The sequence below is a fragment of the Haliotis rufescens genome, unplaced genomic scaffold, assembly GCF_023055435.1.
Source record: "Haliotis rufescens isolate VD_foot unplaced genomic scaffold, xgHalRufe1.0.p SCAF_11, whole genome shotgun sequence".
Lineage (NCBI taxonomy): Eukaryota > Metazoa > Mollusca > Gastropoda > Lepetellida > Haliotidae > Haliotis > Haliotis rufescens.
In genome coordinates this window covers 14,595,391-14,609,699 of record NW_025963791.1, presented here as the reverse complement: position 1 = coordinate 14,609,699, position 14,309 = coordinate 14,595,391, and the positions used below count along the sequence as shown (strand labels likewise).

At 39.4% G+C, this 14,309-nt stretch overlaps 1 protein-coding gene across 3 annotated transcripts in view; it reads left to right on the top strand.

The window, feature by feature from the left end:
* Nucleotides 1–5,161, top strand: part of LOC124110630 (equilibrative nucleobase transporter 1-like) — a 36,914-nt gene extending 31,753 nt beyond the window's left edge. For all 3 annotated transcript variants that reach the window (XM_048392281.1, XM_048392280.1, XM_048392279.1), the window contains exons 11-12: nucleotides 585–699; nucleotides 3,989–5,161. In XM_048392281.1, coding sequence (XP_048248238.1) covers nucleotides 585–699; nucleotides 3,989–4,099 — 226 coding nt within the window. In that variant the 3' untranslated portion in view covers nucleotides 4,100–5,161. The remainder of the gene's footprint in view (nucleotides 1–584; nucleotides 700–3,988) is intronic.
* Nucleotides 5,162–14,309: the final 9,148 nt, after the last annotated feature.

The following is a 14,309-nucleotide window of genomic DNA, read 5'->3' as shown; positions in this document are numbered from 1 at the left end:
TTGACACTAATAGCATGGAGCTGCCTACATGGGAGCCGTGTAAGTGTTGACACTTATAGCATGGAGCTGCCTTCATGGGAGCCATGTAAGTCTTGACATGAATAGCATGGAGCCGCCTTCATGGGAGCCGTGTAAGTCTTGACATAAATAGAATGGAGCCGCCTTCATGGGGGCCGTGTAATTCTTGACACTGAAAGTGCCTGCTTTTACCTCTTCAAGGATGGGATAAGGTAGTTTTATCGAAAAAACCCTATTCACTCAAGGTGGCATTGGTTGCCAAGTGGTTAAAGGTGCTTACAGAGTTACATCCTATAGCCAGGGTCAGCAATAAGCTGCATAGCAGATATACTTCCCTAAGTGGCATTTTGACGTTGGTATGACGAACAAGGGAGATAGTTGTATGGATATACAACTTTTTTATTACAATGAATGTGACTTGCTTAAAACCAGTGTTAGTGTCTGCACTGAAACACTGCATTCATTGTAATAAAAAAGTTGTATGTCCATAGAACTATCTCCTTTGTTTGGGTATATACTAGGTTTTTTAACTCTACTCATGCTTATGAATATTTGTTATTTTCCAGATTCCCCAGTGAATACTTTGGATTACTGTATGGTCTCATGATCATAGCTGGAGGGATATTTTCCTTCATTCAGTATGGCTTGTTCAAGTGGGCAGAGCAATCTGGATATTTTCAGGTAGGAGAAGTGGTAGTTGTGGTAAGCTTGGCCCACTGTAGACACCATCATCAGCCTTTGTGTTAGCCCACTGTAGACACCATCATCAGGCCTTATGTTAGCCCACTGTAGACACCATCATCAGGCCTTATGTTAGCCAACTGTAGACACCATCATCAGGCCTTATGTTAGCCAACTGTAGACACCATCATCAGCCCTTATGTTAGCCCACTGTAGACACCATCATCAGGCCTTATGTTAGCCCACTGTAGACACCATCATCAGGCCTTATGTTAGCCCACTGTAGACACCATCATCAGGCCTAATGTTAGCCAACTGTAGACACCATCATCAGGCCTTATGTTAGCCCACTGTAGGCACCATCATCAGGCCTTATGTCAGCTCACTGTAGACATCATCATCAGGCCTTATATTAGCCAACTGTCAGCACCATCATCAGGCCTTATGTTAGCCAACTGTAGACACCATCATCAGCCCTTATGTTAGCCCACTGTAGACACCATCATCAGGCCTTATGTTAGCCCACTGTAGACACCATCATCAGGCCTTATGTTAGCCCACTGTAGACACCATCATCAGGCCTTATGTTAGCCCACTGTAGACACCATCATCAGGCCTTATGTTAGCCAACTGTAGACATCATCATCAGGCCTTATATTAGCCAACTGTCAGCACCATCATCAGGCCTTATGTTAGCCAACTGTAGACACCATCATCAGGCCTTATGTTAGCCAACTGTAGACATCATCATCAGGCCTTATATTAGCCAACTGTCAGCACCATCATCAGGCCTTATGTTAGCCAACTGTAGACACCATCATCAGGCCTTATGTCAGTTCACTGTAGACACCATCATCAGGCCTTATGTTAGCCCACTGTAGACACCATCATCAGGCCTAATGTTAGCCAACTGTAGACATCATCATCAGGCCTTATATTAGCCAACTGTCAGCACCATCATCAGGCCTTATGTTAGCCAACTGTAGACACCATCATCAGGCCTTATGTCAGCTCACTGTAGTCACCTTCATCAGGCCTTATGTTAGCCCACTGTAGACACCATCATCAGGCCTTATGTTAGCCAACTGTAGACATCATCATCAGGCCTTATATTAGCCAACTGTAGACACCATCATCAGGCCTGATGTTAGCCCACTGTAGACACCATCATCAGGCCTTATGTTAGCCAACTGTAGACACCATCATCAGGCCTTATGTTAGCCAACTGTAGACATCATCATCAGGCCTTATATTAGCCAACTGTCAGCACCATCATCAGGCCTTATGTTAGCCAACTGTAGATACCATCATCAGGCCTTATGTTAGAACACTGTAGACATCATCATCAGGTCTTATGTTAGCCAACTGTAGACACCATCATCAGGCCTTATGTTAGCCAACTGTAGACACCATCATCAGGCCTTATGTTAGCCCACTGTGGACACCATCATCAGGCCTTATGTTAGCCAACTGTAGACATCATCATCAGCCCTTATGTTAGCCAACTGTAGGCCCCATCATCAGGCCTTATGTCAGCTCACTGTAGACACCATCATCAGGCCTTATGTTAGCCAACTGTAGACATCATCATCAGGCCTTATGTTAGCCAACTGTAGACATCATCATCAGGCCTTATGTTAGCCAACTGTAGACATCATCATCAGCCCTTATGTTAGCCAACTGTAGGCCCCATCATCAGGCCTTATGTCAGCTCACTGTAGACAACATTGCAAATATAAGCTCTGCTCAAACACCTGTTTGCCATGTTCGCTAAATGTAACAATTTAGAAACTTGTTTGGTGAGTAAGATTTTACTTGAAGGATCCTTTGAACATTTCATGATCTGAATGTTTAGATATTTTTTTATATTTAAAAAATACTCAAACCACAATGTGTTGACATTTTTAATTACCGGTATGATTATATGTAGTATTGTTTGTTTGATAGGAATTACTTAGAAGTTGACTGATGACGAAGTAGACACAATTTATGGATAACAACTTTCTTTAATACTGTAAAGGCGACGTTTCGGTATAGATCCTAATACCGTTGTCAAGCAAGACTGAATGAGGAACATTGTACAGAATATATATACAGATATATAGAGGTTATCACGCGAGTGTGTTTGGGGATGGTAAATATCCTGCATTAGGAATAAACATTGTATTTAGCGAGCCTTGGCGAGCTAAATACATAGTGTTTATTCCTAATACAGGATATTTACCATCCCCAAACACACAAGCGTGATAACCTCTTTATCATATAATGTCATTCTTTAATTCTGTGCTTTAAAATCGCTTTCCCTCTCTCACAAACATTACCGAAACATTGCGAATTTTCCTGGAATGCGCGCATTAATATTTATTACGTCACAGGGTAAGTGATTAGTCAGTCGGACAGTGACAGTAGCCAATATAGTTCCAACTGAAATCTGTTTCTTATACAGTGGCGAAGCAACTTATAGGCAAAACAACAGTTGTTTTTAATTGCCTTTCGCGGCAAGCCATCGGTCTGTCCGCTAGAGTAACTGCCCTTTGTCAAAGGGAAGCTACTCTAACTCTAGTCTATGAGACGTCACGGCCACGGTCAGACGTTGTTGACAGTCGGTCTGTCCTTTCATAACGTTAAGAAGTGTAGTCAGATGTACACACAGCGACAAAACGAAACAAGGTAACAGTTCAAACATATTTCGGCCGAATCCAACCATTTTAATTTGTGGAGAAAGTTTCAAGCCACAGAGGTCTACAAGCACAGATATGGCTACTGATCCCGCTTGGCTAGGCCTCGTGCCCTCGCAAAATTGTTTCGAAATTTATATCTTGAAAGTTGCTAAAACTTATAAAATGCCTTAGCTACGTCACAGACTGTTCGTTTGATAATGATAGCAATTATCCCTGTAGTTTATCCAGATTCACGATGGTTAATTCTGACTCGATCGCCGAATGACGAGGGCGACGCCATGCTTGTTTATAAACAGTGAAAGTAGTCCTACTTGACCTTTGATATTTGCATCTCTATCCGCATATGACCCCAACGGATATCGTTTTTATCCGTTGGCTTTATCCTGCCGAGAAACCTACCCATTATATGATAAATATATATATATATATGTGTGTGTGTGTAGGTGGAGGATTAACAGAAGACCCGAATTTGATTCCCCACATGGGTAAAATGTGTGAAGCCCATTTCTGGTGTCCCCTGCGGTGATATTGCCGAAATATTGATAAAACCATACTGACTCACTCATGCAATAGCCTTTGTTTACACAAATAATTTATTTATTTTTCAGGTCAACATCTTCTTCCTGGTCCTGGTGTCAGTATCCTTCATCCATCCTGTCTTTCAGTGGATCCGCTCTCGCCGCGCGGAGTCGGTCGAACTCACGCAGGAGGAACAGTAACTCTAGTCACATGACATATCACATGGTGTATCACATGACATGTCACATGATGTAACCCATGATGCATCACATTAGGGATGCAACAATACTACCCTATGTCATGACCTCAATGAGATATAATGAATGGATTTTGTACACTTAAGCCTAGTTGAAATCGTTCCATACAAACGATTGTCTAAATAACTGGTCATACCATACCTTGTCCTTCAATGTACAGAGACTTGTGAACAACCCTACATCACATGACACATCACATGACACATCACATGACCTCACATGACACATCACATGTCACAGATGTTGCTTTGGTCACAGTTTCCTGAGCTGTGATACATCAAATACTGTATATCAAGAAATTAGTGCATCACCGACTTAATGCATGTGACGACCCCTGACCTAAAATGCGTCATGAAATTAATAGGAGGAGCCCTGCCTCTAAAAATTTTGACTAATCCCCAAACGTTAATGCCAAGAATTCCATGACATACATGTATTATGGGGTGATAGCAGTTTAATTGAATACTATCATTTGCTATGTTCTTAAACGTAACTTCAACTGCTTGACATGTGATCTAAGTTCCATGACATCACAAGCAGGTAAATCCAAATAACATGTATTCAAATGAGAGAGGTCGGGTCGCAGAGCGACAGAATATATAGTTATACAGAAACATTCATGAAATACCTGCTTGTCTGGTTTACCATCAAACAAGCTTAGTGTGTATCTAACTCACACATGTTACATTAGTCACAGAGGTATTTTCATTTAAAGAAAAAAATGTCATGTTTTTATTGTGCCTTTATGTCTTGTTACAGCAGTGTATGATGGATGTGTATATCATATATTATTGTGCTTTACGAGATGACATATTTTACAGATGTATTTTTGGGACTACTGTTCCATGTTTTGTTAATATTCCGGGTTTTACATAGCCTTGTCGGGGGCACGGGTGGCCCAGTCGTCTAAGACGCCGCGATTCGCTGTGCAGAGTTGCGTCCTTTGGGCACGCCAGAAACCTATGATTGTGAGTTCGAATCCCGGTTTCTAGGTTTGTCAGCTCCATACCAGTGCTTGTGGGTTTCACCAAAGTGGTAAACGTCTGAGACCTGCATCACTTGGGGCTCTCCTCCTACATTAAGCTGACACGCCGTGATATAACTGGAATACTGTTAAAAGCGGCGTTAAACCAAACTCACTCACTCACTCACATAGCCTTGTCATGATGACTCGGCACATATTATTAGGGGAGGGGGAACATTTTCTAAATTTTGGGGTCATGATTTTCTTTACACTAATACAGTTGAGTTCTTACTATTTTTAATCAGTTTGTGCAGTTATCATGGTTATGTAATACATGCAGTAAGTGTCATTTTAGAATTTTCTTAGAATACATTAGAATCTCGATAAGCCATTACCCAGTCCAGGCAACTTGGGAGACCTGGATGTTCAGGTTGGAAGGATAAACTTCAAATTGAGTCTGAATTTTGATTTCCTTAGCAAATTCATTGTGTCATTTATGACTCCTACCAAAAACTTTTGTGAGTATTTCAGGAACTTATTGCTGCAAATACTCATGAATTACACGTCGTGTAAAAGCCTGGTATTGGACATTTATTCTGCATCTGGGAGACCAGCATTGCTGTATCTCAAACGTGTATGTGCAGTCATTAGGTCATCTCCCCGAGGCAAGCGTGTCCACTAGACTATATCAAAGACTAGATTCTACCCTTGCCACATCAAGGCCATTTTACTTAGCTCCGCCTCGCCTAGATCACAGTTCAGCCCCTTGTAATGAAATGAAAATGCAATCAGATCGCTGTTCATATCTCGTATAGCTTCCCAAAGATGGCAACTACCATAGCCGAAGACCTTGTCGATCAGATAACAAAACATTTGCGATTTCATCCCTGATCCAAAATAGAGGCAGGTGGTTTAAACGATGAACAGATATATTCTTGTCAACAAAGACAGGCAGTGGTAAATCACTATCATACGGTGCACCAGTTGTGGATGTTGATTTTGTGAAACGTTCTCTGATTGGATTATCGATATGTGCATTAGTCTCCAATCATATTTAGCACAGATAAGTGGACTTGATGTGGCTAGGGTTGAGACAAGACTTCGATAAAAAGCCTAGTGGACGCTTTTGCCTCGGGAAGATGGTATTAAGTTCATTGTCATAATTTTCTCCACAATTGCCTAAAGAACATATCAAGATTTTGCCCTGAGGTAGTAACCATGTGTTTTCTTTCTTATTATTATCTTTATATTTCTTTATACTGAAACACTTTGAAAATGCATAGTGGATACTGACTTCAGTAACAAGTGATTGGATTGGAGTGAATTTCTTTTTTCAGTCAGTTTACAGATTCAAATTATTTCCCAGATTCCACTAAGCATTTTCCTAGTTCGTCAGTGTACACACTGCACCTTGCTCTGCTTAATCCCATCCAAGTTGAGGGGCGGTCGGGTAGCCTAGTGGTTAAAGCGTTCGCTCGGCATGCCAAAGACCCAGGTTCAATTCCCAACTTAGGTACAATGTGTGAAGCCCATTTCTGGTGTCCCCCCCCCACCATGATGTTGCTGGAATATTGCTAAAAGCGGTGTAAAACCATACTCACTCACCTACAGCTTGTTATTATAAAGTTTATGTATCCATGTATGCCTGTCCTTAGTCTATTATGAAATGCTCCTGTATATTAATATGCATTTATACCCAACATCCTGTCTCAATTCAAGGTCTTTATTTGTTATTTAACCATAGGTGTTAGGAATAATCAATCTCATTAAAATCAGACCTCAGTTCTCGCTACCGCTAAACAAAGATCTGAGGACATCCCGTTAGGGGTCATGTCAGAACGACCTGTCATCCGACCAATCAGAGCATCGCTTACCAGATGATGAAAGTGACAGTCGAAATGTGATTTCTAATCATGCAACCTTGAAAACTTTAATTCCGAACGATAGTTACGGGTTTAACGACTGAATCCATACAATCTAGACCATCTAATAGCCATTCCAGAATGTTCTTTTGTTCAGTATTCAAATTTGTAATTGAGAATTTGTCAAAATATGTTTCGAAGCATAGTCGCCAATTTGAAATAAGTGCCGTAAAGCACGAGAAAGCTGCCTTCTGATTGGTCATTTCATTGGTCAGTCAAAGTTCGCGCAAGGTCGTTCTGACGTGACCAGTAATGGGATGTCCTCAGATCTTTGTTTAGCTGTAGCAAGAACTAGGATCTGATTTTAATGAGATTGTAGGAATAATACACCTACATTTGTCTTTTGTTGCTATGTTAAGATTTAACTAGGGGTGATCGGTAGACTGGTGGTTAAAGTGTTCGCTAGTCATGCTTTAAGACCTGGGTTCGATTCCTGACAGGGGTACGATGGTTGAAGCCCATTTCTAGTGTCCTCCGCCGTGATATTGCTGGAATATTGCTAAAAGCGGCGTAAAACCTCACTCACTCACTCACTAAGATTAAATTTGTCAGAGCTTTAATACAGTTCAAGACATGAAGTAGAATCAAGTGAAGATTCTTTTGTTCATTCATGCATACCAGTAATCTCCGCCATCTTTGTTGTCAGGCACTGGTGAGCGAAATCATTGCACCAAAAACCAACATGTACCAAACTTCATCACTCTTGATGGATTGACTTTACAATATAATTAATCATTGCCAAAGAAACAATGCTATTTTTAGGTGAAAAGAATTATGAGAGACTTCTATCAAAGAGAACTTATCTTATCTTTGTGGGTCTAACCGAAGTGGGTTAAAGATGGACTCTTTATTTTCATCAACATGACTCACAGGGTTAATCTCGCCAAAAGTTGCTCAAATGACATGAAACATGACTTACCGTATTCGACATAATAAGCGCCCAGGGCACTCTCAAAATTAGAAATAGGGGACTTTTATTAGAATATTATTTGGATGAAAAAAGTTGAAAGATTTATGCTGACAGCCTGAAATGTTTATATACGAGAGATATATTTTTCCAGAATGTAATTGCCCATAATTAAGGACAATAACAATCAAACTCCATGGTTAATCAAACTACAAGTCTCAAAATGTTTGCATTTCGTTCTGACTATGCATGCATTCTGTCTGCCTTTTATATGTTTGAGTAAAGATAAAACCTTTGTCAACTTCAGTGTATGCATGATCAGATCTTTTTATGCAGTTTTAAGTTTTAAGTAGTTTTTACAAGGGCTCAGGTAAAACAATTTTCAATAGGACATTTTGTTCCCAACTTAAGACCTACAGTGAGTACCCGGGTAATACGTCCCAACTTAAGACCTACAGCGAGTACCCAGGTAATACGTCCCAACTTAAGACCTACAGTGAGTACCCGGGTAATACGTCCCAACTTAAGACCTACAGCGAGTACCCAGGTAATACGTCCCAACTTAAGACCTACAGCAAGTACCCAGGTAATACGTCCCAACTTAAGACCTACAGTGAGTACCCGGGTAATACGTCCCAACTTAAGACCTACAGGGAGTACCCGGGTAATACGTCCCAACCTAAGACCTACAGTGAGTAACCGGGTAATACGTCCCAACTTAAGACCTACAGCGAGTACCCGGGTAATACGTCCCAACTTAAGACCTACAGCGAGTACCCGGGTAATACGTCCCAGCCTTATATAATACTACTCAAAAGAAGTTAAAGAACACCTGATTCTTTTATACAGACAGTTAATGTCATGGCGTTTTAATTATAGTAACATAAAATAATAGAGTGTTCTTTAACTTCAGAGAGTATTACATACATGGCTTGTTGGTGAGGTGTTGACACATTTGTTGCCAAAATTGTTGTCCATTGTATATTTTCGTATTAATTCTGTCAATATTGACATTGCTTTATATTATTTTATCATGACAAGCTTTTTGCCAAATAAGCAGCATTATAAGTCAGGATAGTGGTATGTTATACTTGCCTAAATTTTAGGATTAAAGATGTTTACTTTGTTACTATTGGCCATATTGACCATTGTTTTACTTTCTCATGACTCTTGAAGATTCTTTTAATGGATCCTGTATTTATGCTAATAATTGCATTTGTAGCCAAACGGCTGGAATTTCTGGGCTCAATCGTAACGCCACCAGAAGCTTTGAGGAGTTATGTCCCTCCTTTTCATCAATCAGATTCCACCTCTCATATCACTTGCATTTGCCTCAAACAAAATGGATAATCGATAATCCAGATCTATATTGTAATAAAACAGGTCTTACATCGCGAAGTGAGCACCTTGATTAAAAACAGGAAAAGATCTGAAAAATATCTGTTGACGCTAAGCGGCTGAAATCTGCACACGGTTTATGAACTGCATGTTGATTTCGTTATGCGATTTTGATTGGACTAAGCATAGACTCGTTAGTCCGGCCAAAATATAACTCCGGAATTCCAGCCTAGTTCGGCAAGGGTGGAAACTTGACTTTTAGTGTCAGTTAGCTCGCTTGCCTTGGGAAGATGCTAACAATTTTCTGCCTGACTTTATTATGGAATGCATTGGTGCACCGGTGCATTGTGAGTTTCCATGAGATGATACAATACATGAAACTTTATTTTTTTGTATCAAATATGAGACAATATACTTGCCAAAATAAATTACTTATTAGCTTTTGTGACGTAAATATGCGTATCGGGATATGTATCGTAGCATGACCTTTGTATCATGATATGTATCATGTTATGACCTTGCTGTATTGTTTCACCCTTACTGTTTATGATTTTTGTAGTTTTCTGACATCTTAAATGCATTTCTTGGCAAGTTTCGCTTGTAGCTTTGTACAGTGATTTTTATTTTACCTGATTTTATGGAGCTTTAACTTGCTAGGACATCACAATCCGATTACATCACATTCTCCTGTTCACTTCAAGAAGTCCGGTCCGCTTGATTGAGTCCATGTACTTAGTCAAAGGTGAAAAAACATGTATAGAACAATGGAATAACATTACCAAAGGTTTATAATTAGAATGCCCTACTTGATCTAGAGAAGTTGGGTTTATAATTAGAATGCCCTACTTGATCTAGAGAAGTTGGGTGTATAATTAGAATGCCCTACTTGATCTAGAGAAGTTGGGTTTATAATTAGAATGCCCTACTTGATCTAGAGAAGTTGGGTTTATAATAAGAATGCCCTACTTGATCTAGAGAAGTTGGGTTTATAATTAGAATGCCCTACTTGATCTAGAGAAGTTGGGTTTATAATTAGAAAGCCCTACTTGATCTAGAGAAGCTTGTCTCATGTGATACTTTCACAAGATTGTTTAGAAAGTAATGAACAAACATTATATGATTTTATATGACTGACTGCTTTGATCACGATGCATCACATACTCAATCTCTTTAAAATCAGATCTTAGTTCTCGCTACCGCCAAAAAAGATCTGAGAACACCCCATACGTGTAACGTCAGACCGACCTTGCCAATCCGAAGGCAGCTTTCTCATGCTTTACAACACTTATTTCAAATTAGCAACTACGCTTCGAAACATATTTTGACAAATTCTCGATTAAAAATTTGAAACCTGAACAAAAGAACATTCTGGAATGGCAAATAGATTGTCTATATTGTATGGATTAAGTCATTAAGCCCGTAACTATCATTCGGAATACGCCGTATAAAAGTTTCAAGGTTGCACGATTAGAAATCACATTCAAACTGTCCCTTTCATGATCTGGTAAGCGGCGCTCTGATTGGTTGGATGAAAGGTCGTTCTGACGTGACCCCTAATGGGATCTCGGTTAAAGAACACCCGATATTGTCATATGACAGTAGCAGATCTGTAATGGCCATAACAGATTAACTGTGGATGGAATTTGGGTGTTCTTTAACATCTTTTGAGTAGTATATATTTGATTATTTTTTTAGCAAATGAGTGAACGAACAACTTTTAGTGTCAAATGACCTGTTAAAATCAGAAAATTTGACAAATGCAAGTGTATGCTGGTGGTACCGTCCCACAAAATAGATCTGGCAGAACGACTAGGAGTAATCTGAATACTCTTAACTTCTCAGTCCCTGTTTGAGACTGGTGACTTCAAGTACTTGAGTCCAAGAATCCCTCAGGAATTACTTTTGATTTTACATATGTTTTGCATTAAAATATACCCAATATACAGTTAATTGTGTTTAATCATACTGTATAATACAGTAAATCCGGATCTGTTCAATAGCATCTGGAATATATATGATATACGGGGGAATATATGTGAATCATTTCGTAACGAGTTGCACAATTTGTTTACCTTTGCCCGTTTGCACTTAGACGGAATGAGTTAGGACATGGTGTTGTCTGCACAGTCGTGATTCACTATTTGACATAAGAACATTGTTGTCATACATGTGTGACCAGGTTTTGCTGAAGGTGAACTGGCATGTGTTTGTATAAGGTTGACATTGTTTGTTATGTTTTGAGTTAATTGTTTTTTAATTATGGAGATTATGATACTCACAATAAGTTACACTGAGTTGTTGTATTCACTTTGTTTTCCTCCAACACAAGCATGCTTTTGTATCTTTGCTTTGTGTTTGCTCTACAGATCTGTTCTACAAATGTTGTTTTAAGTGAATATTTGCACCTCAATTAATAAGCATGATGACAGTTCAGTTTCCGGTGATTTCAATTTTAGATCCATTATATTTTCATTATTTAGTTCCCAGAAACACTGATTCAAAATTTAACAAATGTGGAATAAAATATAAACGAGAGACTGAGTTGTATCAATTCCTTTTTTGAAATTAGAACTTTCCCAAAAAATTGTGAATTAAGAAACTAACATCATATAAGCATGAAAGCTTCATGTCATGTTAATATTTTTAGGCAGTTTCGACCAGACATATCTTAAATACGCTACTCAAAAGAAGTTAAAGAACATATCACTGTATCAAGTCTGTCATGCCATGACTGATTAACTACAGTAATACTAAAGAATTGTGTGTTCTTTAACTTCTTTTGTGTACTGTATAACATTTTTGTAATGTTTGCCAATTTTGAAAAAGGTTATAAATAATCTGACAAGCAAGTAATAAGGATGAGAATATATGAACGTCAACTTCTTTATTATGAAGACCAGAAGTTTCGGAGTATATGCTCACTCCTTCATCATTCACCTGATGCAGGAGGAAGCATATACTCCGAAACGTTGTGGTCCTCATAATAAAGAAGTTTGTCTTCTTTATTTTTTGTTGTGGCCGTTTTGACTTTTCCTTTTGAGGCCGTTTTGACCTGCATTTGTTTTTACTATTATTTCCGTGGTTACCTTTTTGCTGGATCTGTTTCAAGACAATGCTTGATGCACACACCAATGAGATACGTTAGGTGTGATTGTTCCTTTCGCTAGATGTGGTTTATTCCCAATCCATTTTGATTCATAGGACATGTACTTATTGCTGTTCTGATGCGAACACTTTTGGACAGCTCTTTTGGGTATCTTGCATTAGGGATACCAGAGTTACCTCCCTTCCACTGTCGATGGCCAATCAAGACACTAGCGTTACAAATGAGCAGTTTGATTTTACGGTAAAGGGAGATATTATTGGGGACTTCTACCTATGTTTGTAAAATTATGAAATAATCTATATTAACAAAGTTTATTTTGTCATGATCCTTATTTCTTCTGCATTGCAACATTTGAGACTTGTTACCTTCAGTCAGAAAATAGTTTTGGAGTAAGTTTTTGATCAAATTTGGGAATATAACCACTTCACAAAACAACAGAACTTAATCCTTGCCCGGTAATGTGAAGAGCACGGTTTTGAACGGTCACTTTAATAATTCACCTTCATAAGTTACTAGTCTGGCCACCTGACATTACATTTCCCTAACTGACCTACAACTTGCCCTAGAGGACTTGGTGCTGTTACCCTGCCATTCCTGTAACTCCGAGAGTGGGGGTCGTCTCACATTCCGCAGGGAACAGGGAATGGGTGGATGGCTTCTGTTTCCTCTGTGTGAATGGACCAAAAGTTATTGTTCTACCGACCTTGTATGTGTTGGGAAAGGTTGTATACTGTGTATTGTTTAAGGAGCCATTAAATATTTTACGTTTATTATATGTACGAGTGATTTGTTTCATATCATATTTTGGACACAAGACTGTATCTCAAAGAAAATAATTGTGACAAGATGTAGTAGAAGTCAAACATTTATCCTATGTGTATTGAAGACGTATGATTGTGCACCTTGTTTCCACGTCTTGTTTGCACTCTGTCAACCAAGGTGGAGATTCCAAGGCCGAATAGGTCCCCAGTAGTCTGGTCACTATGGGACCTGCCTGATTGTGTGTCAACATTTGTTTGTTGTTTCCCGCCGCACTCAGCAATATTCCCGGTATATGACAGCGGTCTGTAAATAAACGAGTCTAGACCAGATAATCCAGTGATTGATATCACGAGCATCGATCTCGCAATTGGGATACGATGACATGCATCAACCAAGTCAGCGGGCCTCACCACCTGGTCCCGTTAGTCGCCGCTTACGTTAAGCATAGTCGCCTTTTATTATGGCAAACATGGGTTGCTGTGTGTTAACAGCCCCGACAGCATGGATCATTGCTCATGCAGCCAATCACTGGTTTGCCTGGCTCAGCCTCACTTACTTACAGACGCTCTGGGATGCAATATCACTGACTGGTGCACACCGACCACTACTGGTTCCTTGTAGGTAATCGGAAACTTGATAGGTACCAAGGGTGCGGTATATGCACTTGTACAGTAACCTATGTTTATTACTACACATCTTGAGTTTTGACTGCCTCCGTGGTCTAGTACATAGAGCATCCGTCTGGAGGGCCGAATGTCGGTCGTTCGATCTCCTGGACGCGTCATACCAAAAGACGATAAGAGATGGTGCTTGTTACCCTGCCCGGCGCTCGGCAAGGACAAGTAAACTACACAAAGCATCTTTGCAGATATTAATATTTAGAGCATTTTTAATCACATAGGCTTCACCAAAATCAAATTTGAACAAGAGTTATCCATGAGATGATGTATCAATGCGTACATTAATGTCTCACATATAACTCGATTATCTTGTGATAGACCAGTATGTGGAAGGCTAGAATAGATGAAGATTTTTTTTCAAGAAATTAACTTGACAAAGTGTTTATATTTAGCTGCCATATTTGACTACATGCCGAGTGAAGTGAAGATAAATAATATATAATGCTGTTCAGTATTTTATAAGTCACAAATCAT